Source organism: Eriocheir sinensis, chromosome 4 (genome assembly GCF_024679095.1).
Source record: "Eriocheir sinensis breed Jianghai 21 chromosome 4, ASM2467909v1, whole genome shotgun sequence".
Lineage (NCBI taxonomy): Eukaryota > Metazoa > Arthropoda > Malacostraca > Decapoda > Varunidae > Eriocheir > Eriocheir sinensis.
This window is the reverse complement of record NC_066512.1, coordinates 27,266,302-27,288,510: the sequence shown is the minus strand read 5'-3', so window position 1 is coordinate 27,288,510 and position 22,209 is coordinate 27,266,302. Positions and strand designations below refer to the sequence as shown.

General features: G+C 51.5%; 2 protein-coding genes across 15 annotated transcripts; one reads left to right on the top strand and one right to left on the bottom strand.

The window, feature by feature from the left end:
* Window positions 1–1,165: 1,165 nt before the first annotated feature.
* Window positions 1,166–14,820, bottom strand: LOC126981518 (zinc finger protein 729-like). Of its 10 annotated transcripts, none has more exons than XR_007733974.1 (8): window positions 14,671–14,820; window positions 10,128–11,599; window positions 9,909–9,990; window positions 8,841–9,021; window positions 8,230–8,384; window positions 7,592–7,951; window positions 1,811–6,859; window positions 1,166–1,726 (listed from the first exon to the last, which is right to left on the bottom strand). XR_007733974.1 is itself a non-coding variant. In XM_050832672.1 (7 exons), the coding sequence occupies exons 1-7, from the start codon at window positions 14,720–14,722 to the stop codon at window positions 2,874–2,876; spliced, it is 6,288 nt and encodes a 2,095-aa protein (XP_050688629.1). In that variant the 5' UTR covers window positions 14,723–14,820; the 3' UTR covers window positions 1,166–2,873. The 10 variants fall into 10 exon arrangements, 2 of the variants coding, with proteins under 2 accessions (XP_050688629.1, XP_050688675.1); XR_007733973.1 differs by having other exon boundaries at window positions 1,166–1,769; window positions 1,855–6,859; XR_007733975.1 differs by having other exon boundaries at window positions 1,897–6,859.
* Window positions 14,372–20,509, top strand: LOC126981551 (zinc finger and BTB domain-containing protein 24-like). Of its 5 annotated transcripts, none has more exons than XM_050832846.1 (4): window positions 14,372–14,431; window positions 16,347–16,462; window positions 16,858–16,990; window positions 17,191–20,509. In XM_050832846.1, exons 3-4 carry the CDS (start codon window positions 16,865–16,867, stop codon window positions 19,759–19,761), a joined length of 2,697 nt encoding a protein of 898 aa, XP_050688803.1. In that variant the 5' UTR covers window positions 14,372–14,431; window positions 16,347–16,462; window positions 16,858–16,864; the 3' UTR covers window positions 19,762–20,509. The 5 variants fall into 5 exon arrangements, with proteins under 5 accessions (XP_050688803.1, XP_050688792.1, XP_050688814.1 ...); XM_050832835.1 differs by lacking the exon at window positions 14,372–14,431 and adding an exon at window positions 15,536–16,070; XM_050832857.1 differs by lacking the exon at window positions 14,372–14,431 and adding an exon at window positions 15,536–16,188 and having other exon boundaries at window positions 16,939–16,990.
* The last annotated feature ends 1,700 nt before the right edge of the window (window positions 20,510–22,209 follow it).

Below are 22,209 nucleotides of genomic sequence, written 5' to 3'. Positions count from 1 at the left end.
CCTTTCCTCTTACCCCTTCTACTCTTTCTTTCACCATTCCTTTCCTTCATCAGTTTTCCTCCTTCTCTTTCTTCCTTTCCCTTTTCTTCCTCCTGTAACCTTTCCTCTTCCATTCACCCACTCCTCTTCTTCAAGCTCAACAACTTCAGAGCAAGATTTAAATAGATTACGATCTTGCCCCCTCCACCAGCGCTATAGCTCAAGAACCCTCAACACCTGCGAGTTAATTAAAGACAGGTGTGACTAGAAATCGGAGACACAGGTGAGTGGGCTGGCTATGCAGGTGTGCCATAATGAAGAGCTGTGGGCTAACTCACTCTCACGCTCTCAATGTTACTATTCATAAACGTTTTCTTTCTTCCTTAATTTCTATCTTCGTTCGTTTTATTTCTTTTGTTTATAATCAGGAACGTTTTTTCTTTTTCTTCTTCTTTCCTTATTTTGTTTTGTTTTTTCCTTTTCCTCCTCTTCCCAGTTTTCATTTTTTTCCTCCTTCATTTTTTCCTTCTCCACCTCCTCTTTCTCTTCTCCTCCTCCTCCTATTTATAATCTTCCACTGCTTTTCTCCTTCCTTCCTTCCTTCTCTTTGTCTTCTTCTTATAAGTACGATTGCCCATACTTCCCTTCTTTTTTCCCCTTTTCTAATATTTGGGAGGACTACCCATTTTCTTTTCTCTTTCCTCCTCCTCCTTTTCATTCTTTTCTTTCTTATTTTCTTATAATTAGGAGTAGTCATTCTTTTTTCCTTCTTTTATTTTCCTTTTCCTTCTTTCTTATAATCAGTAGACATTCTTTTCCTTCTCCTTTTTCCCTTTGTTATAATTAGGAGTAGCTATTCTCTTTTCCTTCTTCTTCCTTCCTTTCCTTCTCCTTTCTTCCTTTCTTATAATTAGTAGTCATTCTTTTCCTTCCTTCTTCTTTCCCCTTTTCTTATAACCTAGAGTATCCATCATTTTTTTCCTCTCCTCCTCCTTCTTCTTCTTTTCCTCCTTCAAACTCTCCCAAAAACCACCTTTCTTTCTTTCCTTCCAACAATGAACAAACCGCCTCAACTTACCTAACCCACTCCACTCTCCTAAAAAGCATCATACGTACGTACATACACACATTTTACCTGCGTTCCAATAATAATAATAATAATAATAAAAGCATACAAACAAAGGGAAGAGCCGAGACATTTTACTTCCATCTCTCTTACTTTAATAATCCTTGGAAAAAGTACAACGGAGGAAGAGTTTGCTAGAGTAACGTTGGTGTGTGTGTCTAGATCCATGCGACTGACTGCCTTGTCGTGTCTTTTTGTTAAATAGTGGTAGCCGACAAGGATGGAAGGCGGAACGGAAAGGCGGAAAGGAAAGGGGGGAAGGAAAGGGTTCGGAAGGGTTGATATGTACATAAATACACGACTATTTACAGAACGAACGAGACTAATGCTTAAGTTTGGGAAGGCAGGGAAGCATAAGGGAGAGACAGAGGTGGGCGGTACTGTTAAAGATTTCGACACGCACGCACGCACACACATTTGAGAAGGCTTTCGTAGGAGTTGTGGTGGTGGGCCCTTCTTTCCATGGGTAGTTTTTGACCCTTCTGCATCTTGAACCTAAGAAGTTGTGGGTCTTTCCATGGGTAGTTTTTTTACTCTTCTCAGGGTGCGTAATTTGACCCTTCTTCTGTATCTTGAACCTAAAAAAAAAGTTGTGGGCCTTTCCATGGATAGTTTTTTGACCTTCCTCATGGTACGTATTTGACCCTTCTTCTGTATCTTGAACCTAAAAAAGTTGTGGGTCTTTCCATGGGTAGTTTTTTTTACTCTTTTCATGGTATGGAATTTGACCCTTCTTCTGTATCTTGAACCTAAAAAAAAGTTGTGGGCCTTTCCATGGATAGTTTTTTTACCTTTCTCATGGTAGTTTGACCCTTCTTCTGCACCTTGAACCTAAAATGTTGTGGGTCTTTCCATGGATAGTTTTTTGACCCTCATGGTAGTTTGACCCTTCTTCTGCACCTTGAACCTAAAAAAGTTGTGGGTCTTTCCATGCGTAGTTTCTCTGACCATTCTTCTGTACCTTGAACTTGAAAAAACACTCACTATAACCCGATAATCTTTTTTACTTCTTCTGCATCTTGAACCTAAAAAATGTGTGGGCCTTTCCATGCATAGTTTCTTTGACCCTTCTTCTGCACTTGAACTTGAAAAAACACTCACTATAACCCAATAATCTCCTTTTTGGCCTTTGGAAATAGTTGGTGTGCGGGGCGGAAGCGTTTAACAATACCAACCCGAGAATCACAGTCATGGCAAATAAGATCCGTCAGAGAGTGAGGATCAGTATCTTAGAGTCACTCCTTCAGCACTTCACTTCCTTATCCTGCAAGACACAAGGCAGAGACAGAGGGACTTAAGCGCGTCATAATGTTTTTTTTCTCCCTTCTTTCCTCCTCCTCATTGTCTCCTTATAATTACAAGTACTCATCCGTTTTCTTCTGTTCCTTCTTCCTCCTTTTCTTATAACCAGGCGTACCCAATTCTTTTTCCTCTCTTCCTCCTTTTCCTTCACACTGTCCTTTTCCTATTATCAAGAGTACCCATTCTTTTCCTTCTCCTTCTCCTGGTTTCTAACTCCCTCTGTTGCCACACACCTCAAACGACTTAGTGACACCCTACCAAGTCCACCTGAGTATGTATGGTGTGTGTGTGTGTGTGTGTGTGTGTGTGTGTTGTAGGATGTGAGATGAAGGGCAGAGGAGTGATGATGCAGCCCTGTCAGTGTATGGCTTTGGTGTTGGCTGAAGATGATGGTGGTGATGAGGATGGTAACAGTAGGTGGTTGAGTGGGTGGTGTTGCTTGGTGTGTGTGTGTGTGTGTGTGTCACTAATCGTCTATGGCGTTGACATGCACCACCTCCGGGCCGCCGGTGAGACTGGCGGTGGCGTCCTCGTGGCCGCCGCCTCGGACCTGCTGAAGGATGGATTGCAGCAGCTTGGGGTCCATTTCGTGCGTGGACATCACATGGGGGCTGGTCAGCAGGTAGTCCTTCAGGTAGTCCGGGTGCACCTCCACCACCGAGTAGGCCGCCTGCTGCTCCTCATCGTTGGTCAGCAGGTCAGCTTCCATGGCGATGGCGGCGTGGGTGGCCTCCTCCTCCACCGCACTGCGCTCCCTGGCCTCCTCCAGGATGGCTGTGTCCACGCCACCGTCTGTCTCCATGCTCTCCATGTTCTCCACGGCCTCTGCATTCTCCATGGAGTTTGTTCCCTCAATCTGCGAGATGTCAATGATGTCGTGCGCCTTGGCCAAGTGTTTCAAGAGATTGGTGCGCTGTGTGTAGCCACGCTGGCAGATGCTGCACTTGTAGGGGTGGGAGCCCGTGTGCAGTGTGACGTGGCGCTCCAGCTGCAGCTGTGTGGAGAAGCCCTTGTGGCAGATGGAGCAGAGGAACGGGTACTCCCCCGTGTGGCGCATCTTGTGGTGCAGGAGGTTCACCTTGCTGCGGAAGGGCTTGCCACACACGTTGCACTGGTGCGGCCGCTCGCCCGTGTGCTTGATCTTGTGCACCGCCACCTCAAACTTCTGGGCGAAGCGCTTGTTGCAGACGTCGCAGGCATGGGGCTTGACCTCCCGGTGGCGGTACTTGTGCTTGGTGAGGTACTGCTTCTTGGCGAAGGACTTGCTGCACACGTCACACTTGAAGGGCTTCTCCACCACCTTCTCCTCCTCCAGCTTTTCTGGCACTATGATCACGTCTTGCTGTCCACCGGGGTCTTCCTCCACCGGGTCTGGGTCTGGGTCGGGCTCCTCAGTGAGTTCTGGGTAGGGCGCGGCGGTGGCCTCGGGGAACACCAGCAGCGGCTGCGAGCCGTCCACCAGGAACTGCTGCTGGTTGTTGTCCACCAGCAGCTGTGGTGTGGTGTCCATGGCCTCGCCCACCTCCCGCACCGCCTCAAACACGTACAGGTGGTGGGGGTTGTCGGACACAGCGTCCACTGTGGGGTTCACCATCATCATGCCCTGCATGTGGCTGGCCTTGTGCTGGCTCAGGTGTTCGGCGCTGTAGAAGGTCTCGTCGCAGGTGTCGCAGCGGTGCCCGCCCGCCTCCTGGCCCGAGTGTGTCCTCTCGTGCCTCTTGAGGTTGGAGGAGCTGCGGAACTCCTTGCTGCACATGGTGCACTTGTATGGCATCTCGCCAGTGTGGATGAGGTTGTGGTTCTTGAGGGCCAGGCGGGAGGCCAGCTGCTTCCCGCAGTAGGTGCAGGGGAAATTGCGCTGGCGAGAGTGAACGTTCTGGTGGGTGTAGAGGTACTTCTTCTTGTCGAACACTCGACCACACACGTCACACATATACAGCTGGGCGTCGGTGCTGATCTCACCCTCCATGCCCATGGTGGTGTTGTGGTACTGCTGCTGCTCCATGGTGTGGAACTGACGGTGCTTCTCCAGGTGGTGCTTACGGCGGAACTTGTGGTTGCACACGTCACACTTGAACATCTCCTCGCGGATGTGGTCGCGCATGTGCAGGTTGAGGCTGCTGTTGTTGATGAAGGTCTTGCCACAGTTGCCGCACTTGAAGGGACGCTCGCCCGTGTGGATCCTCTTGTGGATCTTGGCGGACTCGGCGTTGGCAAAGTACTTCCCGCAAATGTCGCAGGGGAAGGGCTTCACGCCGGTGTGCATGCGCTTGTGCTTGAGCAGCCGGCCGCTCTGGGAGCACCGGTAGTCACACATGTCACACTTGTAGGGCTTCTCGCCGCTGTGGATGCGCTTGTGGGTGTTGTAGTTGCCGCTGGTGGAGAAGCTCTTCCCGCAGTGACACTTGAAGGGCTTGTCGTCTGTGTGCTTCCTCTTGTGCATCATGAAGAGCGAACGCTTGTGGAAGTTGCGTCCACACACGTCGCAGGTGAACATGAAGGAGTGCATCACCTTGTGGCGGATGATGTCACTCTTGTGCACAAACAGCTTGTTGCAGAGGCCACACTTGAGGAGCGGTGTGCCAGAGTGCAGCAGCTTGTGCCGCACGTAGTGGCTCTTGTGGGCAAAGTCGATGCCACAGTCATCACACTTGAGAACTGAGGGGAGAGTGCTGCCCACGGCCATCTCACCATCTTCCCCCTCCTCGGGGATGATGCCCAGGCCAGGCCCCGGGCGCAGGGCCTCCCGCAGGTGGACGTGGGAGTGCCTGATCAAGGTGAGCTTTGTGGCGAAGGCTTTTTTACAGATGTCACACTTCCAACTCTTGACACCCTTGTGGGTGAGTTTATGTTTCTGCAAGTATCTCTTTTCCCGGAAAGTTCTGTGGCACACGTCACACTTGTACGATGCACTGAGTTTGTGGGTCAGCTTGTGGGTGAGCAGAGTGACATAGGAGGGGAAGTTCTTACCACAGTACTCACAGCTGTGGTGGCTGCCCTCCTTGGCCTCCGCCCGGCCCTCTTCGTCCCCACCTTCGCCTGGCTGGTCCAGCAGCTGCTGCTCCTCGTCCTCCGCCAGCTCGGCCAGGCGGCTCTTGGCCGACTGTCCCGCATCGCCGTGGCTGTCCAGGTGGTAGGTGAGGAGTGTGGGCGTGAAGAAAGTCTTGCCACACAGCTCACACTTGTTCTGGTTCTTGAGTCGGTGGGTCCACAGCTTGTGCCTCACCAGCGCCGCACTCTGCCGAAAGCTCTTGAGGCAGATGTCGCACTTGAAGGGCCGCTCCCCGGTGTGCACCAGCACGTGCTTGTCCAGGGCAGACTTGAGGGGGAAGCCGGCATTGCAGAGGTCACACTTGTAGTTCTTCTCCTGCGTGTGTCCGCGGTGGTGACGCTTGAACTCCTGGTGCTTCCTGAAGCTTTTGCCGCAGATGGAGCACACGAAGGGGAACTCATCAGTGGGGATGGTGTGGATGATGGACTGCTGCTCCTCAAACAGGTGGAGGTGCTTGTGCTGCTCCAGCTGCTGCTCCGAGGCACAGCCCACTGAGCACACGTCGCAGTACACCTCCTGGTCCCCGGTGTGGGAGTTGGTGTAGTGGTCGCAGAGGACGTCCACGTCGGTGAACGACTCCTCACAGATCCCGCACTTGAAGGGGTTGGTCGGGAACTTGCTCTCCAGCGTCTCCGACTGCTTGGGTTCATCATATAGCTCAGAAGTCTTGGGGGCGTACCCCTCATTGAGCTGCTCCTGAAGCTGCTCCACCAGGGACACCTCGGCGTGGAAGGGCTTGGTGTCCATCTCGCTCTCCTCCTTGATGTGTGGGCCGTCCCCGTGCACCGCCGTCATGTGCTTGGTCAGCGTGCGCTTGTAGGTAAAGTTCGCCTGGCACACCGTACACTTGAACTCGTCCTCCAGGCTGCCCAGAGGCTCGCTGGACCGCTTGTGAACCTTGCGGTGGCGGTTGAGGCCGCTGCTGGTGACGAACCCAAGGCTGCAGATGTCACAGATGAAGGGGCGGCTGGAGGTGTGAGTCTTGACGTGGGTGTAGAGGGTGTCGCGGTGGGCGAAGGAGCGGTTGCAGACGGAGCAGCGGTACTGGTGGCCGTCCTGGTGGAGGGCGAGGTGCTTCTTCAGCTGGGAGGCCTGCGCGAAAGCCTTGAAGCAGTGGTGGCAGCGGTGTGGCCGCTCGCCGGTGTGGGTCAACACGTGGGTCTTGAGGTGGGAGGGGTCCAGGAATCCCTTGCCGCAGTAGTCACAGCGGTGGGGACGCTCCAGCCCGTGCACGCGGTGGTGGGCCTCGAGGGCAGAGCTGGAGGTGAAGGTCTTGCCGCACTGGTCGCACTCGTAGGGCCGCAGGTCGTGCTTCTGCCGCAGGTGTCGGATGTAGTCGCGCTTGAACTGGATGACCTGGCCGCAGTGCTCACACCGGTGCCCCTCAGAGGCATCATCACCTGGGGGAGAGAAGGAAAAGGTAGAAAAGAGTGTTCTGCTGGGAGGAAGGGAGGAGTGTAGGAAGGAAGGTTACACTGGCAAGGAGAATGAAGAGAGGAAGGATAGGAAGGAAGATCATAGTGAAAGAGGGAATGAAGGAAGTGTAGAGGAAGAGTATACTGATAGAAAGAAAGAAGGAAGGAAGAAGGGAAAGAAAGAAGGAAGGAGAATCATGCTTAGAGGAGGAAAGAAGAAAGTGAAACTCACTAGATGCCTTGAGGTGAACGAAACTAAGTGTAGAGGAAGATTATACTAATGAGAAAAAGGAAGGAAGGAAGGAGATCAGACTGAGAAGGAAGGAAAGAAGGAAAGAAAGAAGGAAGGGAAGAAGGAAGGAAGGAAGGATCATGCTAATAGAATTTAAATAAAGTAAGAAAAGGGAAGGGAAGGAAGGAGAGGAAGGGAAAGCAAACAACACTGTAGATCCCATAAGTACTGTAGAAAGGAAGGAAGGAAGGGAGGAAGGAAGGAAGGATCATGCTAATAGAATTTAAATAAAGTAAGAAAAGGCAAGGGAAGGGAAGACAGGAGATGAAGGGAAAGCAAACAACACTGTAGATCCCATAAGTACTGTAGAAAGGAAGGAAGGAAGGGAGGAAGGAAGGAAGGATCATGCTAATAGAATGAAAATTAAGTAAGAAAAGGCAAGGGAAGGGAAGACAGGAGAGGAAGGGAAAGCAAACAACACTCACTGGTTGCCAAGGGGTCACTCTGGAAATCCTGGCCCTGCTGCACATGTGAGACAACACCAGTAGCAACAGTAGTGGTGGTGGCGGCTGAGGACTGTGTGGCGGCTGAGACGGCAGCGGCGGTGGAGGAGGATGAGGGCGGGGGCGGGGGCAGCATCGTGATCACCATTTCCCCCGTCTCTGGCTGCTGGAAGGTGATGAGCAGGTTGTGTTTCTCCGCCTGGGTGAAGTCAGTGGCGTTAAGGCTCCCCGGGTCCATGTCCAGGCGGCTGCAGAGGATGTGCTGCGTCTGGTGCTGCTGCTGCTGGGGGGTGTCAGGCTCCAGTTTGACCAAGGGCGGCGGCCAGTGCTTCCTTGGGCGGCCTGGCAGGGACAAGGGAGAGAGAGACAGAGGTGAACTATTGTGTAAAAATATATAGCTAAACAACACACAGTGAGAAACTAAAGCTGTCAGTTATGTATTCGCTCCACAAAGAAATCAACTTAAGGGGAACTGTCTGTAATATCCGAAAAATTAGAAAAAATTATCAGACTTCTCTAAAATTTCTCTATATTCTATGAAAGTTTCAGGTGTCTATAATGAAAATCCCAAATAGATTGATCTCCAACCAAACAAATGTCACAATCCACTGAACACTCACCCCTCTTCCCAGGGCCGGAGGTTCCCCTGGGGCGTGGGGGGGGCGGGGGGCGACGGGAGGTGAGGTAGTCGGGTGAGGCGTCCTCCTCCTCCCCCAGTGACAGGTCATCGTCCTCGTACTCCGGCTTCTTGAGGGCCTGGATCATCTTCTCGTACCTGTGGGTGAGAGGTCAGGGTAGGCTGTGTGGTGGCTGGGCAGACATCAGGCCAAGGATATGGAAGGATACATAAGGATATACAGCCGTCCCTCAAGTAGTATGGTTTCCAATAATTCGGTTTTGGTTTTATGTGGATTTTCATGGATTTTTTAAGGATTTTTTAATTTCCCGACGAACAGGAAATTTTAAAATCCTAAAAAGATCTATGACAACCCGTATAAAGCTGAAACCAAACTATTGGAAACCGTACTATTTGAGGGATGACTGTAGGGAGATTACAAAGGCTGTGGTTTGTAAAATAGAGGTGTGGTAAGGAAAGACTAAGTGATCGGTAAGTGGTTCTGTGGGCATGGAGAGGAGGTGGCAGAGTGGTCAATGTGTGTAAGTGGTGTTCAGGATGACATGCACCACGGAACACTCTCCCATACACACCAACACTCCTGTCGATCCTCACCTGGCACCTCTTCTCCGTGGGGGCAGCCTCCTCCTGTTGGGGTCCACTGGCTCCTCCACCGGGTCCAGCCTCAGCGGGTCCTCCTCCATGGGCTCCTGCTTGAGGGCGCCCATCTCCAGCACCCGCAGCTCCTCCAGCCCATCATTGTTGTCTACCCGCGCCAGCTCAATGTTGGGCAGCTCTGGGGGAGGGAGCGGAGGTGGTTTTAGGAGGATTGGATGAGAGAATAAGGGTGGGAGGAAGGGAGGGGAGGAGAGTATGACTAAGGGAGGGAGGGAGTCTTAGGGGATGGACCACAGAGAGAGGAAGGAAGAGGAGGACTGGGAGGCTAAGGATGGAAGGAGGGGACTGGGGGAGAGGATGAGGGTGGGAGGAGGGGATAAGGGGATAGGACAAGGATGGGAGGAGGAGAGGGGAAGAGTGTGAAACTAGGGGTTGGGATGGGGATTAAAGAGAGGTAGAAAGGAGGTTGTTACAGAAAGAGGAAGGAAGGGAAGGAGTGAGAGTTTAGGGGTTGGAAGGGGATTAAAGGGATGGGAAAAGGAGGAAGGGAGAAAGGGAGGAAGGAGCATGAGGCTAGGGGTTGGAAGGGAACTGAAGGGATGGGAAAGAGAGGAAGGGACATGAGGCTAGGGGTTGAAGCACAGAGGGGGATTCTCACTGACTTTTGTGCTTCTGTATGAATTAACTGACAAACTCTCATCATATCTGCGAAGACATGCAAGTATGGCTGGGTGGGCTAGACTGTTGGCATACAAGCATATTGAATACTTAATTTCTTTACTTCCATCCACTAACACAGCAACACCTCTCTCATGCAGTCTGATCCTCTCGTCCCTTATCCCTTGATCCTTGCAGAACACAACACAATTTTACCAAACACAAAATTCAGGGACCAATAATCAAAGGAACCATCACTGTTTATTCTACATGCTACCTACCTGTATGCAGCAAAGGTAAAAAGGATAGAGTTGGGGACATGTGCTACAGCTTTGTGCCATTGTATTACAGAGTCCCTCCACTCCCCTACAAAAAATGAAGAGAGACGATGATTGGCTCATGACTTACCTTGCTCAGCCTCCTGCAGGCGTGTGTCAGGGCCGGTGTGTATCATGCGTGCCCCGTGCGGCCCCTCCACCAGTGTCTCCACCTGGGGGCACGACACAAGGAGAGCTGTTAGTGGTGGTCAAACTCACACTCACACTCACACCCACACCCTGAAACCCACACCCACGCCACTGTTATGCTTCATCCCTCACCCTCCACCCACTGCCAAGCTGCACCCACCTTCTTGGGTCGGCCAGGCCTCCTGCCGCTGGAGGAGATGACATAAGTGCCCCTCGGCCGGCCCCGCCCGCGTTTCTTGCGTCGCCCCCGCCGCGGTGCACTGTGGAAGATCGGCTCCTTGTGGGGCAGGATGAACTCTTCGTCCTCGGGCGGACCCTTGACCAGGACAGCTGAGGCTGGGGAGCCGCCGGGCAGGGTCATGTCCACCACGATGCCCTCGCTGGCCTGGTCCTCCATCTTGATGCACAAGTCGAGGTCAGGGCTGCCGGCCGCCTCTGCCAGCAGGATGGAGTCGTCCTGCCCCTCCTTCTTGGTGAACGCTGCATCCTTGCTGCCACCATCACTCTGCTCTGCCCTGGCCGCCGAGGGAGGCCTGCCCCTCGCGCCGCCTCGCCCCCGCCGGCCGTAGCGCTGGTGTGGCCTCACTGGCACCGGCACCCGCCTGGCCCGGGGACTCCTGGATCCTGCCCCGTCCCCGTCGCCAGGCCCCTTGACACTCACAATGAGGGACTTGTTCTCCTGCAGCTTTTTGAGATCCTCCGGCCGGGGCAAGACTGTCACCATGCGGTTGCCAATCTTCTGCAGGACGCCCTGGGCCGAGATAGCCATCGGCCCTGTGCCTATCAGCTTGCGGGGCTGGTGGCCAGTCTTGCCTGTGGGCTGGCCGCTGGTCTTGACAACCACCGACTTGGGGACGTAGGGTCTTGGTTCCTGCTGTGGGGCTGGGGGCTGGCTCAGGGGAGGGGTGGGGGGTGCAGGGGTGGGGGCTGAGGTGGGCTGCAGCACAGACAACACCTGGGTGTCGCTGGCCTGCAGGTGGTGGTCGGCTTCCACGGATGAGGCCAGGGTGATGGAGTCCCCGGCCCCCTCACCCACCAGTGGCAGCTGCAGCTGGCCCAGGCCCTGCAGGATGGACACGCCCGTGCCGTCATTGAGGAAGGAGAGCGGTAATGTGATGGTGTGGGTGGACCCGGACTGGTCACTGGCGGGAATCTGGATGAACTGCTCCCCAAGGATGGCCGAAGGGGAGCCCTCGCCCCCGTGTTCTGCTGCCGTGAGGTAAGTGATGGCCTGCGACCCGTCCCCCCTGGCCAGTGAGACGGCCGGCTGCCCGGGGTCACTGTCCAGCAGGGCCAGCTGTTCACTGGTGTCGTCGGCTGTCACCACAGTGATGGGGCCGTCAGCTGAGAACTCCACCATGCCGGCATCACCCTCCAGGGCCCCTTGGTCCAGGCCCAGCTCCACAAAGTTGACGTAGCTGCCGTCGGCTGCGCGGAGCAACGGCAGGCTGGACTGTGGGTACATGACCGTGACGGGCTGCCCGGCCTCGTCGGTGGTGACGTACTGCACCTCGCCCGGCAGCCCCGGCCCGTCGTGGCTCATTATGGAGGGAACCTTGAGCTCCGACCCATCTCTCTCCATCTCGCCCACAACGTTGACATCGCCGTCCACCAGAGAGTGTCCAGAAAGGCCTATCAAAACACAAGAGTCAGAATGTGGTTAGGATGAAAACACTGGTTATAGGGATCTTTCTGAAAGATTAAACAGAATAAAAATAAAGACCAGCAAGGGTAGTATTTCCATGATGGATAGTTTTATGAATCTAATGATAAGTTGACAAGGCTTCTGTACTATGGAAACCACTTAGGAGGACAATACCAATATCCTTTGTAGCAGAATCGTCTGAGAACACAAGCCTTTGTTCCAGGGAAATATCGAAGGCTTTACTATAAAATGATTTTCTGGAGGTATTTTTTTCACATATCAAACCAAACGAGAAATTAATCTAGTCAGGAAAATAAATATTCCTCCAAATATTCTGCCTGGGATGTAAACCCAAGCCACTGAGACATAGGGCAGACACTCTAGCCTTGAGCCAAAGTGATCCCCATGGTTGAAGTTGTTTTGGAATCTATCAATGTAATGCTGGAAAATTCCTGTCAGGCATCTCATGTTCAGTTCAGCTGAAGGTCAGGGAGATAACCTTTGCAATGGCCTCCCCTTTGCAGTTTCTTTCTTGTCTATTCTATGATGGATGTTATTTACTGTTTTCCCTTTTTGTATTAGTTTATGATATTCATGTTAACCCGGTAGCAGCGGGGATCACGTTTCTTAATGGTCCCTCAAAGCGAGAAAAATGAGAAAAAATCACCACTCACACAAACCATTTCATAATACAGTATATATCAAAGCATTTGTGATCAGTTTGTGCATCATCTATTTTGGGGGGTTTATATCATGGCACAAATTTGTCCCGTCGCTGCTACACGGTAAAGCCACAAATTTGGCCCATCGCTGCTACACGGTAAAGCCACAAATTTGGCCCGTCGCTGCTACACGGTAAAGCCACAAATTTGGCCCGTCGCTGCTACACGGTAAAGCCACAAATTTGGCCCGTCGCTGCTACACGGTAAAGCCACAAATTTGGCCCGTCGCTGCTACCGGGTTAATTAGGATGTGACAACTGGTCCCTTAGTATAAGATGGGACCATTTATATTGACCCAGCATCCATCCCTCCCCTTTAAGACCAGTTCTCATGAAGGAATACAAATGAAACACTACACACACATAATTCATGGCCTGACATTGTCTTGGGGCTATCACAACCGGACCAGACCAGGGCCATGATGTGAGGAGGGAGGGCCACAGTACATTACTTGAAGCTTTATCCATGAGAAGTGTCTAACGCCTAATTTTCCAAAAGTCATATTAGTCATTCGTAGCAATAATGAGGCTGATTTATGTTTTTGATCTGTATTTCATGGTGAGGTTGGTTGGCTTTGTTGATTTTTTATATAACTACATGACTGAGTTTATAACATGTTGACCTAACTCTGAAAATCCTTACGTCTAACTCAGTCCTGAAATTGGTATAAATAAGCCAAACATTTCACATTACTGCCAATAAATACTAATATGACATCTAAAACATCTGGCTTATGGCTATACTAATTCATGGTCCTAAGGTTACATGGCCCCTTCTTTACATGGCCTTTCAGAGTGCCATGGAGGGCCACAATGGAGGTAATGGCCTTTAGGAATATCAAACTCTATTAACACTTTGATTCATGGTTCCCAAGTTATATAGCCCTTCCCCTTGCCCTAATGGCCCTTTTTTTATGCATGGCCCTGGCCCTACTACTGGGTGAGATGGAAGGCCACAGGACTAGATTTAAGATACTGGCCCTTAGAAATATCAGACTTTGCTAATTCATTGGTTCATGGTTCCCAGTAAACATGCCCCAACCTCTTGCCCTAATGGCCAACCCCTAGCTTGGCCATGGCCTTCTCATTCCCATTCTGCAAGCTTTGTGGGGCATTACAAGTAAAGGTGCCACAGTTCATAAGCGTCATGACCCTTGCAGTATTAAGGCCATGGCCATGCCCAGCTCACCATGGCCCTCCAGTATCCATTCCCAGGGCCACTTTTATTATGCTACCCTTTTTTAAGGGGCATTCTGCAAAACAGAGGTAGTCCTAGGAATGGGTACGGGAGGACCATGGGAAGCTGGGGATGGCCATGGCCTTAGTACCACCATGGCCATGACATGAATGAGCTATGGCAACCTTGTTTATAATGCCCCGGGGATTATTACGGAAAGGGTAGCCTGCAAATCTAGAGACACTGACTGCTTATTTCTGGACAAAAAATTATACTTTTCAATTTGGGGGTATTTTTTTCTGGAAATCACTAAATGATGACTTTCCAATGCTTGAGATGCACCCACTGTCGCCCGGCTCCCACCCGGCACCACTGGCTCGCTTAGGGGCCACCAGTGCCGCCGTGTCACACCCTTCGCTGCAAATTATCAGCGGGCCACACTGAATGCCAAGTGAATTTAAACTAACCTAACCAAACTTAACCTACCTAATGGGGGGCTTCACCCCCTTCAACCCCCTTGATGGGGGGCTTTGCCCCCACAACCCACCTAAATAGGGGGGCTTCGCCCCCCTCGACCCCCCATTTATTTTCTGAAGTCATTTGTTCCTGCACTGCATTCAGGCTAAATAGAAGCCATAATCATAATCAAATAATCATATTACAAGTATTAATTTCGCAAGACATGGCTGCCCTCTCGTCAATAATAACCCAGGCCTTTCTCAGGGCGTCTGGGCCAGGGGCCGTGGCCTTAATGGTGGCTGGCCCAGGGGTGGGGGGTGAGGGGGGGGGTGAGGGTCTTTCTCGAGGGTTTGTTGTCCGCCACTAATAAAAGAAAGTTCCAAAACCCTTAGTCTTGAGCCCCCGCCGCCCTGGAACACCTATTTCACGAAGCTTTCCTGGGCGTCGTGGGCATTTCCAGGGGTAATGTTATAGTTCTTTTCGCAATTTGATCCTTCCTCTATAAAGTGAACCTGAAAAAACATGAATTAGGACCCAAATAACCTCTTTCTCGACCTTTGGAAATAATTGATGCGAGGACGGCCAGACCTTACACCCCACCAGGCCCCATCATCAGTGTTCAGTGTTGGAACGCGGCTCTATCTCCCTTATTTAGCAACACCGAGCCTCTCTTACACACTCGAAAGGAACAGCAATATCACCTTCATTTATCTGCTGCGAAGAATCCCCCGTTTGGACCTCAGAGCTGGACATGTTACCCTTTTTTAGGCCAGGGAGGAGGCCTTTCTTCACCAGGGGACATCCGCCATGTCTGAAAGCCTGGTGACGTCACGCGCGCACCTGGCGGGAAGCTCAAATCCTGATCTTGATGCCATAGGTGACTTCAGCTTTCCCAAACGTCAAGGCTTCATAACGGCAGCTCCTGAGACGAGAAAAGACTCATACAGAACGGGAAATATACTACACGGGACAAGGTGCTATTCCCTACGTCCTGTATGGGTCACTTTTTGCACCTGCCAGCATCATTTGGTCCTGGGCTTGGCTTTCGTTTTGGCAGCTAGGCATTTAAAGGGCAAAGAAGTGGAGGAGAACAAGAAGAAACCGATGAATATAATATATGTACACAAAAGAAGTATTGCCTTTATATACTCGTTGCTCTCTCTATATATAAGGCGAAAACAGAATGTGAGAGATCTAAATTTGGGCTGTGATGGTCCAGTGGCAGTCTTTTTTCGGTTTTTACATAAATTCGCCATTAGCTTTATTTCAGAGGTGGCAAAATCATATTAAAGAAGGGCACTTAACTCAGCCGAGGACGAACTAGAGTATTATAAACCCTGATACGACAAAATATTTCAAATCATCTCTACGGCCCATGAATTCCACCCTATGCCTTAGTAAACGGGGATAAAAAGTGAGGAACGACAGTTTTATAACAGCAAAGTAAAAAATCGATGACGAACAAGCACCAAAATAGCAGCAATTACCCATAACAGAAAATGACGCAGTAGAGACAGGAGGAAGGTGGTAAAGTGAACCCGTTGAGGAGGAGGTAAACAAGCACCCATCGCTCCACCGTAAACAATAACATGCAGAACAGTTTTTAGGGGCTTTAGCGGCCGTGTTCCTATGGTATAACCAGCCCCCTAAAACACTGAAGATGATAACAGATTTTACCCGAAGATGCCCAACACACCACGCAGAAAGGAATCGTTTACACTAAGATTTGTTGATAGTTTAAACGAAGAAATAGTTTTATCCAAGAACACCAGTACTTCCAAGAAAAGGTTGGGTAAATTCCGGGAAGAAAGGGTGGAAAGTGTTGCATGAAGACCACTGCCAATATTTTCTGCCCCAACATAAACACGGGAAAAGTAGAAAAGTCCAGTAAAGAGGAACTTTTAGAGGATCCTGCACTGGAAATCATCTATACGTATAATCAAGCTGCATGTTCACTGACCAACACTGGAAGACCTACAATAAAAAATATATATAGCTAGTGACTCCCCCAGCCCTGACATTGCCTTCCAGTCCTTAACCTCACAACAATCTTCTTACACAAGACTGGCAAGCTCAGCAGGATTTTGCCCCCACATCAGAGGTACATTATCGTATTACAAAGTCTTGAACAACCTGAGTTTTAGAGGCTGTGGGTCCATGGACTATCCTCCCTTCTTAAATACTGAAGAGGAGGAATGTGCAGATATGTAGATTTACAGGTAAGCCTGTGGGAGACCTTAATTCAAGTTCAGTTCACATTATGGTGTGCAAGATCAGTTCCATTATTCTGTTGTCTCTCCCCAACATTACTGAACTCTGCAACATTCACTCATAAGTTTCCTGCTACAACTCATTTTAAACTTACTACTTTTTGCAGCTCTTTCACGTTTGGCCAACAAGACTCACTTGCAGACAAATTCACCAGGACTGGCTACAGCAGTAGATCACCACAAGTGTTAGGCATGAGCCTCTAGGCAAGACTAAGTAAATTAAGTAAGTAAATACCACTTTTATACTGCTGGCATCTACTCTGACCATGATGATGCTAAGTTTATTAAATAACATCAGTAGGCTATTCATGAAAGCAATTAAGACTCACTCACTACAACGTTGCAAATAAGTGCATTGAGGATTATTATCAAGGCTAACATTGTAATTGTTGACGGCCCTGCAGAGAGGGGCCTGAAACCTGATCAAGGGTAATAAGTAAATGGTATATGCACTTCCATATAGCATATAAGAATACATGACTGACCCTTCATAGTACTCAAATATTTTCATGTATGATGGGTTCCCTTGAGTGTCGTCAGCTAGACCCCCGTCAGTCTTGCTGACCATCCCCTCTCCAGTCCCATCCTTCATCTGGCCCATCAACCCTCCCCAACCAGCCTTGCCATGGAGGGGAGGACCTGTCTGGTGTGTGGGGTGCCCCAGGGTCCTGGCCTCACAGTGTTCCCCTTGCCCCGCAGCAGTCACCAGCGTGGGGCCTGGCTCGCTGCCCTGCAGGATGCCACAATTCAGGTGAGATGGCTTTTGAGAGGGGAGTATCAAAACTTTTCTCAAACCGAATTTGACCCTCTCTTTTTCCCCCCCTGTTTTGTGTGTAGGTGTAGTGTTAAAGCACCAATTTTTATATTTTTACTTAACTTGCTGAAAAAAGAAAAAAAATCTGTAGATCATTGTGAATCTGACTTTTAATTGAGGAATATTTCCTACTTCAGACTGACTGGCTTGCAGGCAGCTCAGAGTATGGAGTCTGTGAGAGACACTTCAACCCTCAGGACATCAAGAGAGGCAGGAAGCCAAGTCTGAGCCGCAAGGCCATGCCATGGTGCCTGAGCAGTGGCTACCTGAGGAAGGCGGGAGAGGGCACCAACAGCATCACCAACCAGATGACAGACACCACCACCTGGCAGGGGCCTGAGGGCTGCACCAAGGCTCCAGATGACTGTGTAACAGTGCCCACCATGGAGGACTACCCGCCTCAAGATTCTCCCAGCTGCCTGGTGGAGAATGGTCTGGTGGGAGGCCCCAATGCCTTCATGGAGGAGTGTGTGTGTCTGGTGTGTGGGACAAATGGCAGGAGCTGCAACCTGGTGGGGCTGCTCAGTGTAGGGCCCCAGCCAGGCAAGGTTCCTCTGAGTCTGCAGCTGGCCCGGCTTGTGGGGCGGGCCAAGCGCGAGGTGCTGTATGTGAGTGTGATGATCTGCTCCAGGTGTGAAGCTCTGGTGCAGGAGGTGGCTCAGATGGAGGAAGACCTCAAGTCAAAAAAGCAGAATGTCAAGAATATGTTTGAGGCCACTCTGCAGTGCCATAAAGAGAAGATGAAGGTGAGTCAGGACTCCTCAGCAGGCGTGTGTGAGCCGCCCAACCGCTACCCTGAAGTGCACTGTGACGAGGCCTTGGCATTTGACTCCAGCCAACCGGAGAAGGCTGATGATGACAGTGGCAGTTACTCGGTTGAAGAAAAGGAGCTGGAGGGGTCCAGGAAGACAAGTCGAAGAAGAGCCACGGCCAAGAAGTACTGTTGTCCCCAGTGCCACGAGGTGTACACCAGCCTGGCCCTGTGGGTCCATCACTTGTCCAAACACTCAGACACAGAAGAGCCAGCCGTCCCTGGCAAGGCCAGGCAGGCAGCAAACAAGGTGAAGAAGAAGCAGAAGGTCGGGGGTGTGCATGCCTGTGAGGAGTGTGGCTCAACCTTCCTGTGCAAGCAGAGTCTGGTGGCCCACACTGCCACCCACCAGAAGAGCTGGGACTGCTCGGTGTGTGGCCGCTACCTCACCACCAAGGCCCGCCTCAAGGCCCACCTCTTCAAGTTTCATGCCATCGGGGAAGAGAGGAACAAGGAGGTGGCATGCCAGGACTGTGGGAAGTGTTTTGGCACCAAGGCTGGCCTGCGCTACCACCGCAATGTGGTGCACCGTGTGGGGGCCGAGTACCAGTGTGGACACTGTGACAAGGTGTTCCACTACCATGTGCCTTACCGCAGCCACTTGCTCTATGCCCACGGGGAGAAGAAGGTTGTGTGTGAGACCTGTGGGGAGAAGTTTTTCACCATCTCCAAGCTCAACACTCACATCAACGCTGTCCACAGGAGTGCCCAGTCATGGACCTGTGACGAGTGCCAGGCCAAGTTTACTACACATACAGCTTACCGGCACCACATCAATGTGAAGCACCTCAAGGTCCACCACCCCTGCAGCTACTGTGGTTCTCAGTTCCGCAAAAAGTCATCTCTGTTGCTCCACCTTTGGAAGCACTCGGTTTACATCTGCCATGTGTGTCGGCAAAACTTCCCCAGTGGCGAGGACTTGAGGAGCCACGCATCTAGCGCCCACGGCCGTGAGCTGGGCTGGAGGGGCCGCAGGAAGCATGGCCCCACCCTGACTCAGGACAAGAAGCTGGTTGTAGGGCCGGAGTCTGGCTTGCAGAAGGCTCCAGCTGCCACACCCCCTGAGCAGCACCTGCAGCAGAGTGAGCACGTGGCCTCCATTGTGATCAATGACCTACTGATGGCCGAGACCTACGACAACAGCAGCTTGCAGCCCTTCTCTCTGTCGGCCTGTGAGAAGCTGCCTGAGAAGGTCACTTACCCTGTCCATGACCAGCTAAAGATGAAGACCCTGGGCATGATGGAGACCTCAAGAGACCTGGACCCGGCACAATTTGGCACCGTGGAGGTCAAGTCCTCCTCGCCAGACCACATGGAGATGGCCCCGAGCGTGTCCCTCATCAATGTGCAGATCCTGGGCGACATGGAGATATCCCAGAGTGACACACTGGGGGACCTCAAGGGCAGCATCCTGGACCCCGAGGACCCGCCCCACCACCACCTGCCTGTCGACACGCGCCTGCCGGGGGAGCACCTGTCCGTGGCCCCGGAGCTGGAGGCGCCCCATCCCCTGGAGGCTGCGGCAGACCACTTGGAGGTGGCCAGTCTTGACTCTGCCAGCGACCACCTGAGCAGCGCTGCCACCATCCAGGTGCCGGACGCCCTGGAGGAGGCACCGGGGGAGCTGCACCTGGACCCCCACCACGAGTGTCCGCTGCCATCCATCGTCACCTCCATGGAAGCGGATGGCAGCCAGCTGGTGGAGGAGGACGAAGCCGCCTGTCTTGGCGAGGAGGGAGAGGACAAAGGGGGTGAGGGGGACCTCCACAAGCAGATGGACCAGGTGGAGCCGGTGGACCTGGAACCTTTCTCTGTGGCCTTGGGGGGCAAGGGGGAGGTCCAGTACCAGTATGTCATGTACATTTCTGCCCCTGGGGAGGACTCCAACCCAGGGTAACAACAGGCCCACAGGGTCACCTCAGCTTTAAACAATACTTTGAATGAGTGATAAGTTATAGTTCAGAGTTGGTGGTGGGCTGGTCATGAACTGTTTGCTTCCTCTTTGTGCATCATGATAATACTGTGCTTGTGGTGGACAGCAGCAGCTCACACCTCCGTCTCTCTTGGTCTCCTGCAATATCAGTTACCTTGCAGTGGCCATAGCTTGACACTTCTCTGAACAACCACGTACAGCTCTAGGGCCAAGGTAATGGGCGAGTGGTTTCTCCCAACACCACTGTGGCGGAGGTCTGGGACGCTCAACCAAGATATTATGAGCTCCACCTGAATCAACCCGCTCAACCCTGAATTTGTGTTGTGTAAAGATTACTCCAGGTGAATTACTCGTGTGCAGCAGCCAAATTGTGATGCGGCTCAGGTTCAGGGAAGAATTTGGGAGCATCGTGCAGTGTTCGGTTGAGTGCAGCAGAGTTCATGGAGGCTGCCGAAAAGATATTAAGTACAGGATCTTAAGGCCGAGTCACACTTGGCTGAATTTGCTTCCGAATCAGCTGGTTGAATTCATGAACAAATTTGGGCAAGTTTGATATAGGCTTAAGGCTTGTTCTTCGCATCCCCGCATCCTTTCCTCCCACTGCACCATGTTGGGCAGCTGTGGGACATGGAAAGACCGGAAGAAGATGCCTTTATCATAATATGCCTAAGGAATCCAGTTTTGTTAGAAAATAAAATGTTGACCTACACAATACCCTTTTTTTTACAGCAAGGGAGGCAACTTATGGGCAAAAAACAAGGACGACAAAAAAAGCCCGCTAGCTGCTGCTCTGATAAAAGAAACAAGAATGAGGAGCCAGAAAAGAGGTCAATATCAGCAGAAATCTCCGAATCTCAAAACCTCTCAAAGTGTTGCATTAGGTAAAGAAAACATGGGCGTGGTTTGCTTTGATTATAATAGCCTCGTTAACTTCAGCTTACACGTATGCTCCGGTTAAATGCTGTGAGTAATAAGCTGGATACACAAAGCGGAGTGGGTACATAACAACGCTTGGATCAACATGTATCTGCCGTGTTCCTCTCTGGCTCACGTGTGCTGGCGGGCCCATCCAGGCGCCGCACCACTGGCTTGAACACTCACTCACCCACTTACACCTGCGCTCGTTGTTTAGATGGACCGTCAAGCTGAATAATCAAATGCTTCATGAAAAATAGAAATAAAAAAATAATAATAATAAAAAACTCCACCTTGGAAACTAAAAAAATATCCTCAAGTCGATGGAAATAAGCAACCATTCACTCTTTTGATTCATAAGGAATTTAATTTTACTCAACTTTTTTTTACGCACTTTCCACACGAATTTCATTTTAGGACTGCAAACTGAGCAGCAGCAACGCTCCTTACAACCCTTTGAGGCACCAGGGACATCCGGAGACAATAAATCAGATATCAAGACGTAATGTTCCCAGCAAACACTGAGGGTTGGGAGGGTGGCGTCCCGCATACCTCGGCAGATGTCGGGGAGGTGATGTGGGAGGTTGAAGAGGCTGGGAGGAGAAGGGACAAGGGGGCCATGGGTGAGGGGAGGGAAGGGAGGGACAGCCATCCAAAGGTGAAGGAAGGGACCAGGCTGGGTCACATAAGGGAGGGGCAGGCATCCATTGGTGTAGGAAGGGAACAGGCTGGGTCACACAAGGGAGGGGCAGGCATCCATTGGTGTAGGAAGGGAACAGGCTGGGTCACACAAGGGAGGGGCAGGCATCCATTGGTGTAGGAAGGGAACAGGCTGGGTCACACAAGGGAGGGACAGCCATCCAAAGGTGAAGGAAGGGACCAGGCTGGGTCACATAAGGGAGGGGCAGGCATCCATTGGTGTAGGAAGGGAACAGGTTGGGTCACACAAGGGAGGGACAGCCATCCAAAGGTGAAGGAAGGGACCAGGCTGGGTCACATAAGGGAGGGGCAGGCATCCATTGGTGTAGGAAGGGAACAGGCTGGGTCACACAAGGGAGGGACAGCCATCCAAAGGTGAAGGAAGGGACCAGGCTGGGTCACACAAGGGAGGGACAGCCATCCAAAGGTGAAGGAAGGGACCAGGCTGGGTCACACAAGGGAGAGGCAGGCATCCATTGGTGTAGGAAGGGAACAGGTTGGGTCACATAAGGGAGGGGCAGGGCACTGGTTGGTGAAGGAACGGAACAGGTTGGGTCACACAGGGGAGAGGCAGGCATCCATTGGTGTAGGAAGGGAACAGGTTGGGTCACATAAGGGAGGGGCAGGGCACTGGTTGGTGAAGGAAGGGAACAGTCTGGGTCACATGGGGGTTGGGGGGGTGGGGTGGGGTGGGGGGGTGCTGGTGACATCAAATTTTAACACTGACAAAAATCCAATGATGAGTACATAATAATATTCTTACTTAATGTGGTTGAGGGAACAAATACTGCCATAAGA

Bases quoted from the DNA above. Each gene is read 5' to 3' on its own strand.
- LOC126981518 (XM_050832672.1), bottom strand. From the start codon at position 14,722: ATGTCCAGCTCTGAGGTCCAAACGGGGGATTCTTCGCAGCAGATAAAT. The intron at 11,600-14,670 runs GTGATATTGCTG...GTGTTTTGATAG, and splicing joins TTCGCAGCAGATAAATGAAG to GCCTTTCTGGACACTCTCTG. The intron at 8,385-8,840 runs GTGAGGATCGAC...TCTCACCCACAG, and splicing joins CCACGGAGAAGAGGTGCCAG to GTACGAGAAGATGATCCAGG.
- LOC126981551 (XM_050832846.1), top strand. From the start codon at position 16,865: ATGGAGGGGAGGACCTGTCTGGTGTGTGGGGTGCCCCAGGGTCCTGGC. The intron at 16,991-17,190 runs GTGAGATGGCTT...TTCCTACTTCAG, and splicing joins TGCAGGATGCCACAATTCAG to ACTGACTGGCTTGCAGGCAG.